Source organism: Erpetoichthys calabaricus, chromosome 12 (genome assembly GCF_900747795.2).
Source record: "Erpetoichthys calabaricus chromosome 12, fErpCal1.3, whole genome shotgun sequence".
Lineage (NCBI taxonomy): Eukaryota > Metazoa > Chordata > Cladistia > Polypteriformes > Polypteridae > Erpetoichthys > Erpetoichthys calabaricus.
Window position 1 is genome coordinate 22,902,986 of NC_041405.2, and position 17,753 is coordinate 22,920,738.

Genomic DNA, 17,753 nt, shown 5'->3' on the forward strand with positions numbered 1-17,753 from the left:
CCGGTAGGCATACTACAGGGGGTCCAGGGTGTCCGGTATGCTGCTCTGAATGTGGGCCAGCACCACTCTTTCAAAACACTTCATGATGATTGGAGTGAGTGCTACTGCACTCACATAGAAACAAAAGGCAGTGTGCTCCGAGGTTACTCTCTCAGGTGGGCGTTAGCATATCATTATCTCTTCTACCAATAGTGTGAGTTTTCCGCATTCAACTTATATGACCGACATTATAAAATACCAGAAATTATACTGTAAAATCAAGTCCCGACTTATCCGCAAGAGAACTATACGCGAGCATATATGGTAGCCTGTTTATACAGTTTATAAAGAATATAACCCACCCCTCCCATTTACTACCATTTGTAAAAATCAAGCAGAATCTCAAGCACTTGGTTTTTAAAATAAATATATTTACTGTTATACAGTGCCCTCAAAAAGTATTCAGACTCCTTCACCTTTTTCACACTGTTATATTGAAGCCTTGTTCTAAAATCATTTAGAGTAATTTTTCACACTCATCGAGCAACATTCTATAGCTTAGAATGGCAAAGCAAAAATATTGTTTTTAGGAATTTTGTACATTTATGAAAAATAAATTAAAAAAATAAAATATTATATTGATACAAGTGTTTAGACCCTTTGCTATGACACTGGAAGTTTGGCTCAGGTGCATCCTCATCTTTTGAACATCATTGAGATGTTTCTACACTTTGGAGTTAATTTGTGGTCAATTCAATAGGAAAGGCCGGTCAAGAGATGGTCCCACTGGTGTGGCTAAAGGAATTGCCTGCAGAGCTTAGACATAGGATTGTGTCAAGGCACAGATCTGGGGAAGGACACAAAAAAAATTCTGCAGAATTGAAATTTCCCAAGAGTACAGTTGCTTCCATAATCCATCCATCCATCCATTGTCTCCTGCTTATCCGAGGTCGGGTCGAGGGGGCAGCAGCTTGAGCAGAGATGACATCATCTGCAAAAAGCAGTGACCCAATCCTGAGCCCACCAAACCGGACCCCCTCAACGCCCTGGCTGCGCCTAGAAATTCTGTCCATAAAAGTTATGAACAGAATCAGTGACAAAGGGCAGCCCTGGCGGAGTCCAACTCTCACTGGAAACGGGTTTGACTTACTGCCGGCAATGCGGACCAAGCTCTGGCACCGATCGTACAGGGACCGAACAGCCCTTATCAGGGGGGCCGGTACCCCATACTCTCGGAGTACCCCCCACAGGATTCCCCGAGGGACACGGTCGAATGCCTTTTCCAAGTCAACAAAACACATGTAGACTGGTTGGGCAAACTCCCATGCACCCTCCAGGACCCTGCTAAGGGTGTAGAGCTGGTCCACTGTTCCGCGACCAGGACGAAAACCACACTGTTCCTCCTGAATCCGAGGCTCGACTATCCGACGGACCCTCCTCTCCAGGACCCCTGAATAGACTTTTCCAGGGAGGCTGAGGAGTGTGATCCCTCTGTAGTTGAAACACACCCTCCGATCCCCCTTCTTAAAGAGGGGGACCACCACCCCGGTCTGCCAATCCAGAGGCACTGTCCCTGATGTCCATGCGATGTTGCAGAGACGTGTCAACCAAGACAGTCCTACAACATCCAGAGCCTTGAGGAACTCCGGGCGTATCTCATCCACCCCCGGGGCCCTGCCACCAAGGAGTTTTTTGACCACCTCGGTGACCTCAGTCCCAGAGATGGGGGAGCCCACCTCTGAGTCCCCAGGCTCTGCTTTCTCATTGGAAGGCATGTTAATGGAATTGAGGAGGTCTTCGAAGTACTCCCCCCACCGACCCACAACGTCCCGAGTCGAGGTCAGCAGCGCACCATCCCCACCATATACAGTGTTGACACTGCACTGCTTCCCCTTCCTGAGACGCCGGATGGTGGACCAGAATCTCCTCGAAGCCGTCCGAAAGTCGTTCTTCATGGCCTCCCCAAACTCCTCCCACGCCCGAGTTTTTGCCTCAGCAACCACCAAAGCCGCATTCCGCTTTGCCTGCCGGTACCTATCAGCTGCCTCCAGGGTCCCACAGGACAAAAGGGTCCTGTAGGACTCCTTCTTCAGCTTGACGGCATCCTTCACCGCCGGTGTCCACCAACGGGTTCGGGGATTGCCGCCACGATTGCTTCCATAATTCTTACATCAAATAGGTCTGGAACAACTACAACTCTTCTTGGAAATGGCTGGCTGGCTAAACTGTGCAATCAGGGTTGGGGATGAATTTTGGTAAGAGAGATGACAAAGAACCTATTGGTCACTAAGGATGAGGTCCAGAGAACCTATTTGGAGATGGTAGAATCATCCACAAAAATGACAACCACCATTGCAACACTGCACTAATCTGAGCTTTATGGCATAGTGACCAGATGATACATGTAAGCCTGCTTGATGTTTGCAAAATGGCACCTAAAGGACTGTGAGAAACAAGATTCTGTGGTCTGATTAAACCAAGATTGAACCCGTTTGGCGTCAATTATAAGTGTCACATCTGGAGGAAGGCAGGCACTGCTCATCTCCTTCACATCACCATTTCAGCATTAAAACATGGTGGTGCCTTCATGGTGTGGTGCTGTTTTCCAGCAGTCAGGACTGGAAAGCTTGTCAAGATCGAGGTAAAGCTGAATAAAGCAACAAGATATCCATAATGACAACCTGCTACAGAGGATTCTGGATCTCAGATTGGGCCAAAGATTCACTTTCCAACAAGATGATGACCCCCAAGCACAAAGCAAAGACAATACAGGAGTTGCTTAGTAACAACGCTGGGAAAGTCCTTTAGCAGTTCAGCCAGCACCCGGACTTGAACCCAATCAAATATTTTTGGAGAGACCTGAAAGTAACTGTTCACTGATGGTCTCCATCCACCCTGAGAGAGCTTGAGAGAATCCGCAGAGAAGAAACTGGCTTAAAACCTGTCGTGTCACACCCAAGAAGACTCCAGGCTGTAACTGCTGGCAAAGGAGCTTCAACTAAGTCCTGAGGAAAGGGTCTGAATCTTTGAGTTGATGGGATAGTTCAGTTTATTATGTCTAATTAACTTGCAACATTTCTTAAAGTCACGTTTTCACTTTGTCTTTCTGGGGTATTAAATATTGCCTGATGAGGGGAAAAAAATAATTTAAATGATTTTAGCACAAGGCTGCAACATAACAAATTCTGCAAAATACAAAGGGCCTGAATACTTTCAGAAGACAGTGTATGTCATACTGTTAAAACATTTATTGACAACTCTTTACTTAAACATATACCTTGGCATAATGAAGATGTTACCAACTCTTTATTAAGTAATAAAGTGCCTAATCTTAAAATGAGTACCAACTCTTTACTTAACAGAAAAACCCAAGATTGCAACATTTACTGTAGTCAGGGATGTTTCACATAATAGTCATGCATAACCCAAAATAAAGAGGCCTCCAGAATTGGGGAACACATATTTAATAGAACAATAAATCACCATATACTTAAAATAAGTAAGTATACAGTGATATTTAATAATTCATTTATAATGCAACTGATAACCCCTTTATTTAATGCTGCCCTTTTTCATAATATCAGAAATGACAGCTAATTATGCATTAATTGTTCTTACCCCATGATAAAAGTCATAATGAAGGTCAAAACAATCAGTAATCAAACCTTCCATTTTCATAAACAACTAATTTTGATCAGGGTTATGGTTATAAATTGTTTATTCAGGAGATTTGAGAACAACAAGTCACAGTCAATCACCTAATTAATTAATCAATCAATCAAGCGATGCAGCCTTAACTATTTCAAACTGGCAATGCCCCCTCTACATGCTCAATGCCCATCTCTGGGCCTGTCTCTGGATTTCTGCAGTTCTTAAACAAGAAGGGACTTTAAAGTCCACTCATCTCAATATAATTAACAGCAATTTATTTTTTGTATATCCCAAAAATTATGCCTCAATGGGCATTAACATGCACTGTATTTTGATAGCCCCCTAGCCTTGACCCTCTCAGAAGACAAGAAAAGTACTTTGTAGGAGGAAAAAAATGCAAGAATCTTCAAAATTCAGAGAAAGGCCCCTTTCCAAGTAGGTTGGAAGTGCAATGTGCGTCCATAAATGGGGTAAATACACAAAACAGAACACCAGTAATCCGCTTCACAGAGCTAGATGGGTACCTCAGAAATACAATAATAGAAACGATGTTGTTCTTGCACAACGCTCCTCACCAAGCGCAGTGACAGCGCTCGAGGCAAAATGCAAGAATAGATGAGACCACTCACTAAATACAGAGCCAAAACATATGAGGATACACATTTGTGAAAATATATCAAAAGTAAAATAGAAACTCATTAACAAAAATTAAAAGCAACAATGTCTGTCCATCAGTTAATTGTAGAACCACGGTCAGATTATAGAAATGGAGTCAGAGACCAGCTAGACACAGTCAGAGTCCTGGAGACCTCGGCCAACAAGCCACCTTCTTCCTATTGGTCGATGCTGGGATGGCCAATTAAACATTCTTAAATGTGTTTAAGCCAACTGGGCATCTGAGCGGTTGGGTGAAACCCATCCAAGATGGACCAGGTGTGATTTAGGACTAACTGTTGACTGGATGGCAGTCCTCACAGAGTCCACTTATATAAACACCCATATGGGGTAATGAAAATGACCGCCCTGTGTTTGGGATGTGGGACATTTGGGGGGCAAGACACAAACTCCAAGATATTGGAGTGCAAATTCCATAAGAACAGCAGCCGGGGCAGGGGAAGCATGAGGCAGCAGCATTAAATATTGTATCACAATGTCGTCCTCACTTTCTTCTATGTTCATTTTCCCAATTAGACAATAGTACACCACCATAACACAAAGTAATAAATCATTTAATTGCAGTGTTCATAACAAGAAGCATCACCTGTTACAGTGATTTCAGGTTGTATATTAAGTGAAGGACCTCACGTAATGTAATGATATAATGATGTAATTCATGTAATGACAAAAAGGAAGCTGACAAAAACTCGTACAAACTTTATACAACACAGTGTTCAGTTTTAAAGCAATACTCCACCCTAAAACCATCATGGGGAGTTAAGGTATAAATATGACTACATTTGCACTATCCAGTTTTCCCTCACTGGATGTAGTATCTCTTGTCATCTTTAGTTCTAGTTAGCTTCAATTGAAGTAGGCCCTAGCGTTAGGTTTGGTGCAATGGTTTTGACTTCTTCAACATTTGAGTTAGGATTCTGCATTGCCCTTTGGTTTCTCATTGCTTGATTTCATCTTGACTTCTGGTTTTTTGGCCCTGGCTATTTCTTTCGGCCATGAATTCTCAATTTCTTATTTAATTACAATAATCCTTGTCCACTTTGCATGTTCATAGCATCTGTATGCTTGAGGAGACGTAAAACGCCATCCCGGGGTCACCTCCGGCCAAGTTGTAGACTTAATGTTATTTTAGAAGAATGAAGCGCATAGGACAAGCTTTGTTGGTCTGAATGGCCTGTTCTCATCTAGATTATTCTAAAGTTCTAGAATCGCTTGCAGGGTCAAGGCCAGCTCTACTCTGACTACCGTACCACCGGGCTAGAAATTCCTTTAATCCATCTTACTAACCGAAGGTTGGAAACCGGATATGGACGCAGGGCGCTGGGCGCTGGCAACATCAAGGCGCACACGCACTACCGCCCACCACAGAGCAAAAAAAGAAACGAGAGGATTCGAAGGTTGTATTACAGTATGGACGGAATCCCCACAGGTCCATGCTGTGACAACGCGTGCGCCTACAACGCGCTTGCGAAAGGAGTCACGGCTCAAACCAACTGTGACAACGCGCGCGCCTACAACGTGCTTGCGAAAGGAGTCACGGCTCAAACCGGGCGCTGGGCGCTGGGCACATCGAGGCACACGTGCACTACCGCCTGCCACAGAGCAAAAAAAGAAACGAGAGGAATCGAAGGTTGTATTACAGTACGGACTGAATCTCCACAGGTCCATGCTGTGACAACGCGCTTGCGAAAGGAGTCACGGCTCAAACCAACTGTGACAACGTGAGCGCCTACAACGCGCTTGCGAAAGGAGTCACGGCTCAAAGCAAACAAAACACAGAAACAAGACTACGACCTGTGAACTACACCTGGGGTAAAGCGTGCATGCCGGGTTGTACAGCCACCCGGACGCAACCGCCCACACCACCGCATATACCTTCCATGATATGTCTTCACGCAGCGGCTTCCCACCGAGGCGCATATTGCGCTGTGGCGCTCGCCCCACAGTCAGACGCAGCGGCTTCCCAGAGTCAGTAAGTGGCCCCCAAACAACACAACCTGTTCAAGCAGTCGGTGTCAGCGAAGGCAACAGGTGGCGCCCAAATAACACGATGTAATGCACCGTGGCGCCCACCCCAAAGTCAAATGCAGCGGCTTCCCAAAACGCAGCGGCTTCCCAGAGTCAGTACATGGCGCCCAAACAACACAACCTGTAAGCTACACTTGCTCTAATCCACTGTGCCAGTAATATAGATCACATAACAATCACAGACTCTAACCTAGCGGCTTCCCACACTCAGTGGCTGGCACACTAACACCACAACCTGAAGACTGAACTTGCTGTGCAGAGCTCCGCCAGCAGTCGGTGTCAGCAAAGGCAATGGAATCACGTCTCCACAAAACGAGACCACTTTACTACAGATATGCTTATGTAGTTAAATGACATTTCCCACCCTCCATGATATGTCATCCATCCAGATATCGGACAGAACAGAAACTGATTGCCATTCTTGGATTTCCGATTCGCTAGCGAATCACAGGCTTACTAGTGTTGTTTTAGAAAGCTTCATCTCTGAGGCAGACCTAATGCTGCGTGTCAATTTTAACAGAACAAAGTAGTCCACATGCTGTCAGCTTGGGACTGTATGCTTCCCTCTGTACCCCAATAAGCTTTCTATCCTATTTTGAACTCAACTCTCTCTCTATTGGGAGTGGGGTCCCCTGGAAAGACTAAAAATGGTTTCTTCCTGGTTGCCCTTCTCATTTTCTGTCCTGGATGTTAATCTGCTCAACTCTGCTGAGACATTTTGAACACATGCAGTGCGTTATGTCCCACCTCTTGAAGTGACACGACAATATGTTACATCACAGCCAGCACATGACACCCCTCCCACACTTTTGGGGATGCATCTCATACATGTATCAACCTTATCAGCGTGCACTGAGGCGCCCATCAGAATAGCTTAAATGTATTACACTTTCTAGCGTTAATTCAAGACTGGCAGCTTTGCCGTGTAGCGACTTGTGTGCAGATGTATTGAGATTACAGCTAATGATGTGCTCCATACTGACTGCAACTTTACTTACTGACACGGGCAAACATTTATTTTGTGCAATAAACCTCAATAATTTAGCATACAGCCAACATCAGCTCTTAATTTATGGGTGTACTCCAAACAAGAAAGCTGGAAAGCAATCACAACAATTTTATTTTAGAGTCAACTAAAGACAAGCAACAGTAATTGTAAGCTTTTTATTTAATGGATCTCCTTCGGCTAACATACATTACAGCAATCAATGACATATAGAAACACGGTTAAACTTAAGTTAAAGCAGAAAGAGAAATTATAGTTTAAAGTGGTTAATTCAAATGATGCCACACATGTCTCTAACCACGAACTTGGCGATGTTACATTACACGACTTTTTTTATCATGGTGTAGGTCTGACTTGCCAACTGCAGTCGCTGATCTTGCCACCGCACCATGTCTGATTACATGAGTGAAAATGGCTGAGCATGTCTACTTTACTGACTGGGTTACGACTTTCCAATATAGTCGTGTTTGCCCTTTTTTTAGACAGTCAGTAGCATGCTGCCCCCTTTACCAGTGCTGTGTGAAGGGTTAACAGCTGTGGTGAGATCAGCTACAATCTCTACCCTTTTTTTGTTTTTTTTCCATTTTGTCAAATTACTTAAATTGCGAGACATCAGACAGACGAGCCTCTCTTCTGTCTATGAGGTCCAATGTCGCCTAATGGAACTGGCGCTGCGAGAAACGTTAACAGCCACTGCAGTCTCTGCCCTCTTTTTGTCATGTTACTTAAATCTGGAGACATCAGACAGACGAGTCAGTCTTCTGTTTGTGAGGTCCAAAGCCACAGTGCCACCTACTGGGACTGGCACTTTGAAACAGGTAAAAAGTCGTCATAGTCTTTGCCCCTTTATTTTTATTTTTTTTTCATTCTGTTTTAAACTATGTAAAACACGCGAGACATTACATAGACAAGCATCTCTTCTGTTTGTGCGGTCCAAAGCCGCAGTGCTGCCTACTGGAATCAGCACTGTGAAAAGGTGGTAGTAGTCATAGTTTCTGCCCCATTATTTTTTTTTCATTCTATTTTAAACTATGTAAAACACACAAGACGTTAAAAAGACAAGCATCTCTTCTGTTTGTGAGGTTCAAAACACGCATGTTCTTTACTCCTTGTCGCTGCATTATACAGTGCATCTGGAAAGTATTCACAGCGCATCACTTTTTCCACATTTTGTTATGTTACAGCCTTATTCCAAAATGGATTAAATTCATTTTTTTCCTCAGAATTCTACACACAACACCCCATAATGACAACATGAAAAAAGTTTACTTGAGGTTTTTGCAGATTTATTAAAAATAAAAAAATTGAGAAAGCACATGTACAGAAGTATTCACAGCCTTTGCTGTGAAGCTCAAAATTGAGCTCAGGTGCATCCTGTTTCCCCTCATCATCCTTGAGATGTTTCTGCAGCTTAATTGGAGTCCACCTGTGGTAAATTCAGTTGATTGGACATGATTTGGAAAGGCACACACCTGTCTATATAAGGTCCCACAGTTGACAGTTCATGTCAGAGCACAAACCAAGCATGAAGTCAAAGGAATTGTCTGTAGACCTCCGAGACAGGATTGTCTCGAGGCACAAATCTGGGGAAGGTTACAGAAACATTTCTGCTGCTTTGAAGGTCCCAATGAGCACAGTGGCCTCCATCATCCGTAAGTGGAAGAAGTTCGAAACCACCAGGATTCTTCCTAGAGCTGGCCGGCCATCTAAACTGAGCAATCGGGGGAGAAGGGCCTTAGTCAGGGAGGTGACCAAGAACCCGATGGTCACTCTGTCAGAGCTCCAGATGTCCTCTGTGGAGAGAGGAGAACCTTCCAGAAGGACAACTATCTCTGCAGCAATCCACCAATCAGGCCTGTATGGTAGAGTGGCCAGACGGAAGCCACTCCTTAGTAAAAGGCACATGGCAACCCACCTGGAGTTTGCCAAAAGGCACCTGAAGGACTCTCAGACCATGAGAAAGAAAATTCTCTGGTCTGATGAGACAAAGATTGAACTCTTTGGTGTGAATGCCAGGCGTCACGCTTGGAGGAAACCTGGCACCATTCCTACAGCGAAGCATGGTGGTGGCAGCATCATGCTGTGGGGATGTTTTTCAGCGGCAGGAACTGGGAGACTAGTCCGGATAAAGAGAAAGATGACTGCAGCAATGTACAGAGATATCCTGGATGAAAACCTGCTCCAGAGCACTCTTGACCTCAGACTGGGGCGACGGTTCATCTTTCAGCAGGACAACGACCCTAAGCACACAGCCAAGATATCAAAGGAGTGGCTTCAGGACAACTCTGTGAATGTCCTTGAGTGGCCCAGCCAGAGCCCAGACTTGAATCCGATTGAACATCTCTGGAGAGATCTTAAAATGGCTGTGCACCGACACTTCCCATCCAACCTGATGGAGCTTGAGAGGTGCTGCAAAGAGAAATGGGCGAAACTGGCCAAGGATAGGTGTGCCAAGCTTGTGGCATCATATTCAACAAGACTTGAGGCTGTAATTGCTGCCAAAGGGGCATCGACAAAGTATTGAGCCAAGGCTGTGAATACTTATGTACATGGGATTTCTCAGTTTTTTTATTTTTAATAAATTTGCAAAAATCTCAAGTAAACTTTTTTCACATTGTCATTATGGGGTGTTGTGTGCAGAATTCTGAGGAAAAAAATGAATTTAATCCATTTTGGAATAAGGCTGTAACATAACAAAATGTGGAAAAAGTGATGCGCTGTGAATACTTTCCGGATGCACTGTATACATTGTACTTCCTGATGAGCATTCATTGGTTGTCAGCTCTCCTATGCCTACCCCTCCAACTGAAGAGAGGATCAAACTTGTTTGGTTTTATGGTTGACAATTACAGACTAGTTGGTCTCAGTTGTTGGGTATGTTGCATTAGATGATTGGATTCACAGGAGCGAGCCACTGATTGCCTCTAGCTGGCTAAGATTATTGGGTCTAGTGTGGTAATAATAGGAGGAAACCCAAAAAGCTTGGCATCTTGCATAACTAGACATTAAAACGAGTTGAATGGTATATCATTTGTAGGGGGAGTTTTCACGAACCTGTGAGTCGGGCAGTGCCGGACCAAAAAAAGAGTAGTGATTTTAAAGTGTTCATAATCCTTATGAACACAAAGTTTGGCTATTAAGTAATAAAAAAAATGTAATTTAATTGCCAAAATTGTAGTTATAGTTAAAAAAAAAGAAAGATAACACAGTGTGTAAGGTAGATCAAGCATGCGGCACAGCCCGATTTAATAAATTTGTAGAGTGGGGCGCCTTTCATTACGGCTTTGCTTAAGGAATTACGTGTCAAGCCAGCAGCCTCCATAAGACACGGGCTGGATGAGGTAGCTAAGTATGATTTCCTGACACTCACAATGCTCTTCAAAACGATGTTATAATTATCCATCCATCCATTATCCAACTCGCTATATCCTAACTACAGGGTCACGGGGGTCTGCTGGAGCCAATCCCAGCCAACAAGGCAGGAGACAAACCTGGGTAGGGCGCCAGCCCACCGCAGGTGTTATAATAATAATAAAAGGAAAATCAGAAATATGTCAGCTATTTCCATTACTTTTAATGAGAAAGGAAAGCATCTTTTGTTTGTTATGAGTTTTTTTTTTTTTTTTTCTGTCCTCCCTGGCTATCGGACCTTACTTTTATTCTATGTTAATGAATGTTCCCTAATTCTGTTTTCTTATTTATTTTGTCTTTTTTCTCTTTCTTCATCATGTAAAGCACTTTGAGCTACATCATTTGTATGAAAATGTGCTAGATAAATAAATGTTGTTATGATAAATGCAGCAGAAAATTAGTGATCTCAAATTCAACAGTGAAATGGAACAGAACTAGGAGCAAAATGATACTATGAGATCATTGCAGAAGTGTTTAAAAATTAGTACACCTGCTAAATAAAAAGAAAAGCAGAGAAGTGCAGTAGAAAAATGTTTCCATTTATTAATGACAATACAAACTGACAATTAAAAAATATGGAAAATGTTGATTTTGGAAATGGTGTGCAAAACACATGCAAAATATAGAAGTAGTGCAGCATGCCGTATCTGGAGTAACACAAAACCGAAATTATTGACAAGTAAAATAAAGAACCGCTCTTTTACAATCGATCATCAGCGTTTGCTTTCGACTAAGAATTTTTGCACATAGATTTGAATTCTTTCAATATCAATATGCAGTCTGACAGCCAAATGTACACCAAGATGTTATGTCTGCGGTGAAAAAGAAACAGAGGAAAAATAGCGACAAGAAGGGGAAAATGGTAAAGGTGAGCCAAGCCTAAATTCGATAACATGTGTCCTATCTTTTAACAAAACCAAGACTCATAATCAAAAATCAGTCAGAAAACAAATTCTTGCCAAGCGTTAATCTTATGTGACGTTCAGGTGCTGAAATGAATTCTGCCGTGTTTAAAACCTTGAAGTGTTCAAAAAAGATACATAACAGAGACAGAAAAAACTAAATATAAAAGTCAGTCATGACACTAACAAGACATTACATTCACTGGCTAACGTTTGAAAGTAGTCATACAGAAGAAATGTGCATTTTTCTTAAGAATAATTATATCTGAACGTCAATATTCATTCAGATAGCCTAATGTACACCAAGCTGTTATGTCTGCTGTGAAAAAGAAACAGAGGAAAAATGACACTTTAATGGTAAATGTGAGCCAAGCCTAAATTCGATAATCGAAAGCGTGTCCTTTTAACAAAGCCAAGAATCACAATAAAAATAATAATAATAATAATAATAATAATAATAAAAAGAAAGAATTCTTGTCCATTGGAAATTGCAGTGTGACGCAATCTGGTTTGTACATCATCGTCATAAGTGATGGTCCTCCCAGGCCAATGTTACCGTAGGCCCATCAGCAACATGAATGTGTTCAGCACTACGATCATCTGGAGACCGATCAGCTGATGCAAGTGCCTCACTTTCTTTTTCAATCTTCATCTCCACATCACTTGCATCAAAATTGGGGTCCACGAAGTCAAAATCCAATTCAGCAATAAAACGCAAAATGTTTTGCACAGAATATTTTGCTTTGCGCGTTCGCTTTGGTCTCTCGCCAGACGTCGATGTCGTATAGGTTGTCTGCTCTTCGCTACTCCTGCACGCGCGGGGAATCGAGGTCCAATGAACAAAGCTAACTTTCCTTCTAGTAAAGAGAATCCAACTAAAACGTAATGGCGAGTTTTTGCGCAGTTTACAGCTAATTACCGGTAGTCTTATAACCCTGAATTTTGACAAAAGTCGGCATCCGCCCTGAAAGAGTTCATTTTATGTGAAATTCAAGTTCTCAAGTGAATTCTGTGCTGTTTCAAATCTTGAAGAAAAAGATGTACAACAATGACAGAAAAAAAATTAAATATGAAACCCAGTCATGACACTAGCAAGACATTACATTCACTTATCAATAGTCTCATTAATTTCATTAATCATTGAAGAAAACATATTTGTACACACAGTTTTAATAAAAATGTTTAATTTTATTCCTTATAATTCACACTGCTGTAATTCTTTAGCTATGCAATGAATAATTGATACATGGAAAGAAATAAAATGCACTGCCTGGATTAAAATGGCCTACTTTGCCATGGCCCTCTCGTGGATTTACCAGGTTGCCTTTCCTTTCTATATTTTCAGTTTTTATGCTATTTGATTTATAACCTTCAGGTAATTCACTTTTTTTTGTAGTTTACCCAGCTAGCTCTACTCTCTGTGAATAGCTTCATGGCTGTTTTGGTGCTTACCTTCGGCTGGCTGTAGTGCTCCAGAGACATGGTAACAACGTTAATGCAGATGATGAACGTGATGAAGAGGTCGAGGTAGTGGCTCGTGCACAGGGAGTGGATGAAGAGCCGCACAGGACTGTAACTGGCATAGTAAGGCAGTCGCTGGGCCTCTGCCATAGCAAGATAAAAAGGAGAGAAATGTAAAGTAGATTGAAGTTTCATTCAAATCACTAGATTAGTAAAACAGAATATGTCAATTCTAACCCATGAATAAGCATCATTTGTTCATTACAAGATGAAAAGAAAGTGAGCCATAGTGGTCGTCGAGTAGAGTTTCAACTAAACTTACTGGGGCAGTTTCCAAAAGTCTTGTCTTGCTCTTGAAACAAGAATTAGAAGACAAATTTATCTTGATTATTAATTGAAAAATGCCAAGCCGAAGCGTTCATTAAGCCGTGCTGAATGACTGAAATTCAATGCTTTTTAAAAATATGAATTGCTAAATTATTTAGAAGATAATACTATACAGAAATGATTAGTTGTTTTTTTTTTTATGTACATACTAAATACAAATGAAACATTGAAGATCAATACTTCTAAAATTGCAAATTAAAAGTTGTTGGGCACTTTGCTAAATAAATCACTCAAGTTTGCGTCGATGGCCGTGCTCAGGAATATTCAGACTGAATGAATGTGTAGGAAAAGATCAATCGAAATTTGGGTTTGGTCAATTCAGTACACCAAAATCCCTGATAATGAGGTTTCATTTGGTAGGATAGTAGGACATTTGGTAAATTCACCTTGGAAAATACTCATGATTACGTAGTGATCTGAATGTTTGCTCAAATCAATTGGTAAATTTAGTACGCTAAAGCATTCACATGGAAGGACAATTTGGTATAACCTTAAAACAGGATATCTGAATGGAATCCAACCGTAAGAATCACTTTACAGAAGGTACTTCACTTGCACGTTTGACTTGTGGATCTCTTATTGCAAGTGTGCACTGCAAATTACCATTTTTTTGAAAACGCATTACCTTTTTGTCATCAAACATGCAACACAGTCAGTCTGAATATTTTTATCCATTCTTCCATTTTTTTAAACACATTTATTTTAATATGAGGTCGGTGAGGACCAAATTCTCCGAATGAGGACTTTCAACCCATCCAAGAACCCATTCCTGCCTTGTATGCTCTGACTCACCAGGATAAGCTCTGGCTATCCATGACCTTGAATGGAAATTAGCAATGGATGAACAAACCCATCAAGTGGAATGATTGAGCATACCACGACATTCTCGGATCATTGATCCAAACGGGACATCGATAGAGAAATATTTTATTTCTAGATGTGCTTTGGAGTGCCACAAGATGCATATTTACTACAGCTAAAGTCAGTATTAGACACAAGGCAAGAACCAGCTGTGGACAGGAGGCCAGTCCATCAAAGAGCCATTTCTATTAAATATTACTCCAAAACATTCAAGAACATTTCATCAATAGGTTTATATTTAACTGATTTTTTAGCTCATTTAAAGCACTCTTCTACTTATTGTGTATTATTTAAATTTAAAGGCTACAAAATATGCAGCAAAGCACAAAACACAAGCATAATGTTGAACATAGAAACAACATGCAATAATTACACTTATATTTACATACTGTACACATATATAATGTCAGATCCATCTTTCTATCTGTCTGCCTATCTATCCTGCCTACTATACTAAAACCAATCTCTCCGTCTATCTATCCTTCCTACTATACTAAAACTCCTATCTATCTATCTATCTATCTATCTATCTATCTATCTATCTATCTATCTATCTATCTATCTATCTATCTATCTATCTATCTATCTATCTATCTATCTATCTATCTATCTATCTATCTATCTATCTATCTATCTATCTATCTATCGTGCCTTTCACATCTATCCATTCATTGGTGTATAGTGCCTTTCTGCCTGCCTACCTACAGTAGATTCATAAACTATTCAGACCTCTTCACTTTCACATTTTGTTATTTTGCTTCCTTGTACTAAAATCATTAAATTAATTTTTCCCCACAACACTCAATACCTCAGAATGATAAAGCAAAAACTGGATTTTAGAACTCTGGACAAATGTATTCAAATTAAATAACTGAAATATCACATTGATTCAAGTATTCAAGCCCTGTTTTTTTAAATTGTTTAGAGTGTAAATGTGTAACATCAGAGCTTGTCTCCTAACTGTGAGGTCCACAACACCCGTGTTCCTTAGTCCTTGTAGCTGCATTATACGCATTGTATTCCCAGGTAAGCATTCACTGGCTGTTAGCTGTCATGCACACGGAGCCCGGCCTGTGTGAATAAAGACAAAATTTATTGGAGCAGGAGGCAGGCTAGTCATTGGGCATCTCACATTACACGGCCAACCTCATGAAACTCTACGACGGAAAATCGCTGAAAAAGTCATCGAATTTGACATGACTTTCAAGTCAGAGTTTCAGAAGAGTTTAATATACTAAAACTCCTCTCTATCTATCTATCTATCTATCTATCTATCTATCTATCTATCTATCTATCTATCTATCTATCTATCTATCTATCTATCTATCTATCTATCTATCTATCTATCTATCTATCTATCTATCTATCTATCTATCTATCTATCCTGTGGTGTATAGTGCCTGTCATATCTATCTATCTGTCTATCTGTTGGTCTATCCTGCCTACTATACTTAAACCATTCTCTGTATCTATCTTATGTGTTATATCTGTCAACTCTACTAAAATTAATATCTTTCTAATGGTCAGATTAGGCATGTCGTATCTACTTATGTTTACAGGTATGTAATTAGATTCTTTCTTAAAACTAAATTGCTTCATAAAATATCAAAAGGTTTAGTTTTTGTGTCTAACTGTCTTAGGTCCATCACCATGCAGTGAACTACACCATGGCAATTCCAGGAAAAAAACGCAAAAGTCGGACAATGTGTTCATGACTGGTGATGATAGATCCATGTCAAAGTTGCATTTTTAAAATCAGGAGAGATGCCTTGGTATTAAGTATAGAAAGGGCTTAGAATAAATATAGATTTTGTAGATATAGTGAAAATGGCCAAAAGAAATGTCTGTTGGGTGAACTAACAATATAAAACAACCAGTTTTTATTTTAGCTTTTGGTAAATTTAATAAATAAATGACTCAAGCTAAAGACTTGAAAAACCCTTTAAGCAGAGTATTAGATGGACAAATTAAGCATGGGACGTATGCAAAGAGAATATTTTAATGCTAGATTTAGTAACATTTGCTAAGATTTTCACATGGCAAAAGGCCAATTCTGAAACTTTAGTCTGCACCATTGAGCATGCGAAATATGCACTCTGAATGTTTTTACTCATTGGACCAAAATACTATATTTCAAAGTGGTAGCACTACTACTTTGGCACCATCGAGTGCACAGCAGGAATCCTGATTCTGGAAATTTGTTGAGCTAATAGAGTGAGCAGCCAAGGTAAATTTATTATAAAACGTCAAATGTGTGACTGCCAAATACACCAAAAAACAGACTGTGACTTGGCTTGGCAAATGTAGTTCACACAACCGCAATGCTGGATATTTAATAGAAAGCACCCAAATTGAAATTTCCATTGATAAATTCAGTAGACCAATGGCTTGGTAGGTATTTTGCATTGGAGAAAAAATTGACTGTTCAAAGTCCCAATTTTATGAGCTGAATTGGATTAGGAGACACAGCTAACTAACATTTGGGGCAAGTCAAAAGAAAAAACTGACAAATGTTAGTATCCAAAAAATCAAAAAGAATGCCTGCAACCAAAGCCCAAAATTAAAGTCAAAACTCTTAACCAGAACTAACAAAAAGAGGTCTCTAACTGAACATGCCAAGAGCAATTTGAGATTCTGTTTTCACGACTTACGATGAACAACATGGCCAAGGTCATAAAAAACAACCACAAAATGGCAATGCATTTCCACTGCCATGCGTGTGCACATATCGGACAGTTTAAGGGCTCTGGTGATGGTGATTCTCCACTACTCAAGTGATTGGCACTCTATGAAGCCATCTTCTCTTTCTCTTCCTCTACAGACTGGAGAGATTGACGGCTTTTCCACCACTGACATCACTTCCAGTGTCCGTCTATTTGAACCCGCCTCTTCCTACCGGAAGCAGTCTTAACCAGAAGAACTGCCAGCTTTGGCAGTCATATCCGGATTCCCTTTTGAAAAGACTCAACATAACACTTTAACCTGCATTTTCTCTTTTTTGAAATGTTGGTTAAACGGGATTTGCCTATGGGTGCCCGAAAACATCACCATCTTTGCTATGTTATTATACCACTAAAATAACAGTAAAAAATAAATATGATATGAATATAGCAAATATTAAAGATAATAAATTCACAATGGGTTTACAGCAGTAAGTATGTGTTCAAAGTTGCTTTCTGGCACAAGGATAGGCTGTGCCCCTAAATGGTTTAAAACAGGGGTGGGCCGCAGTGGCTGCAGATTTTTGTTCCATCCCAGTTGATTAATTAGAAAAAAATCCTTGCCAATAATTTAATTTCATGGCTCGTTAGTGCTTTAACTCTGCCAAGTCAGATTTTTTTCCTTTCCTAGGATATCACCTAAATGATTTGAAGTCTAAAACGGATGAGTAA

General features: G+C 40.7%; 1 protein-coding gene across 2 annotated transcripts in view; it reads right to left on the bottom strand.

Moving 5' to 3' along the window:
* The window catches only part of cacna1ia (calcium voltage-gated channel subunit alpha1 Ia), an 856,996-nt gene that overhangs the window by 88,665 nt on the left and 750,578 nt on the right, over positions 1–17,753 (bottom strand). For both annotated transcript variants that reach the window (XM_051935123.1, XM_051935122.1), the window contains exon 26: positions 13,105–13,256. In XM_051935123.1, the coding sequence (XP_051791083.1) occupies positions 13,105–13,256 (152 nt within the window). The remainder of the gene's footprint in view (positions 1–13,104; positions 13,257–17,753) is intronic.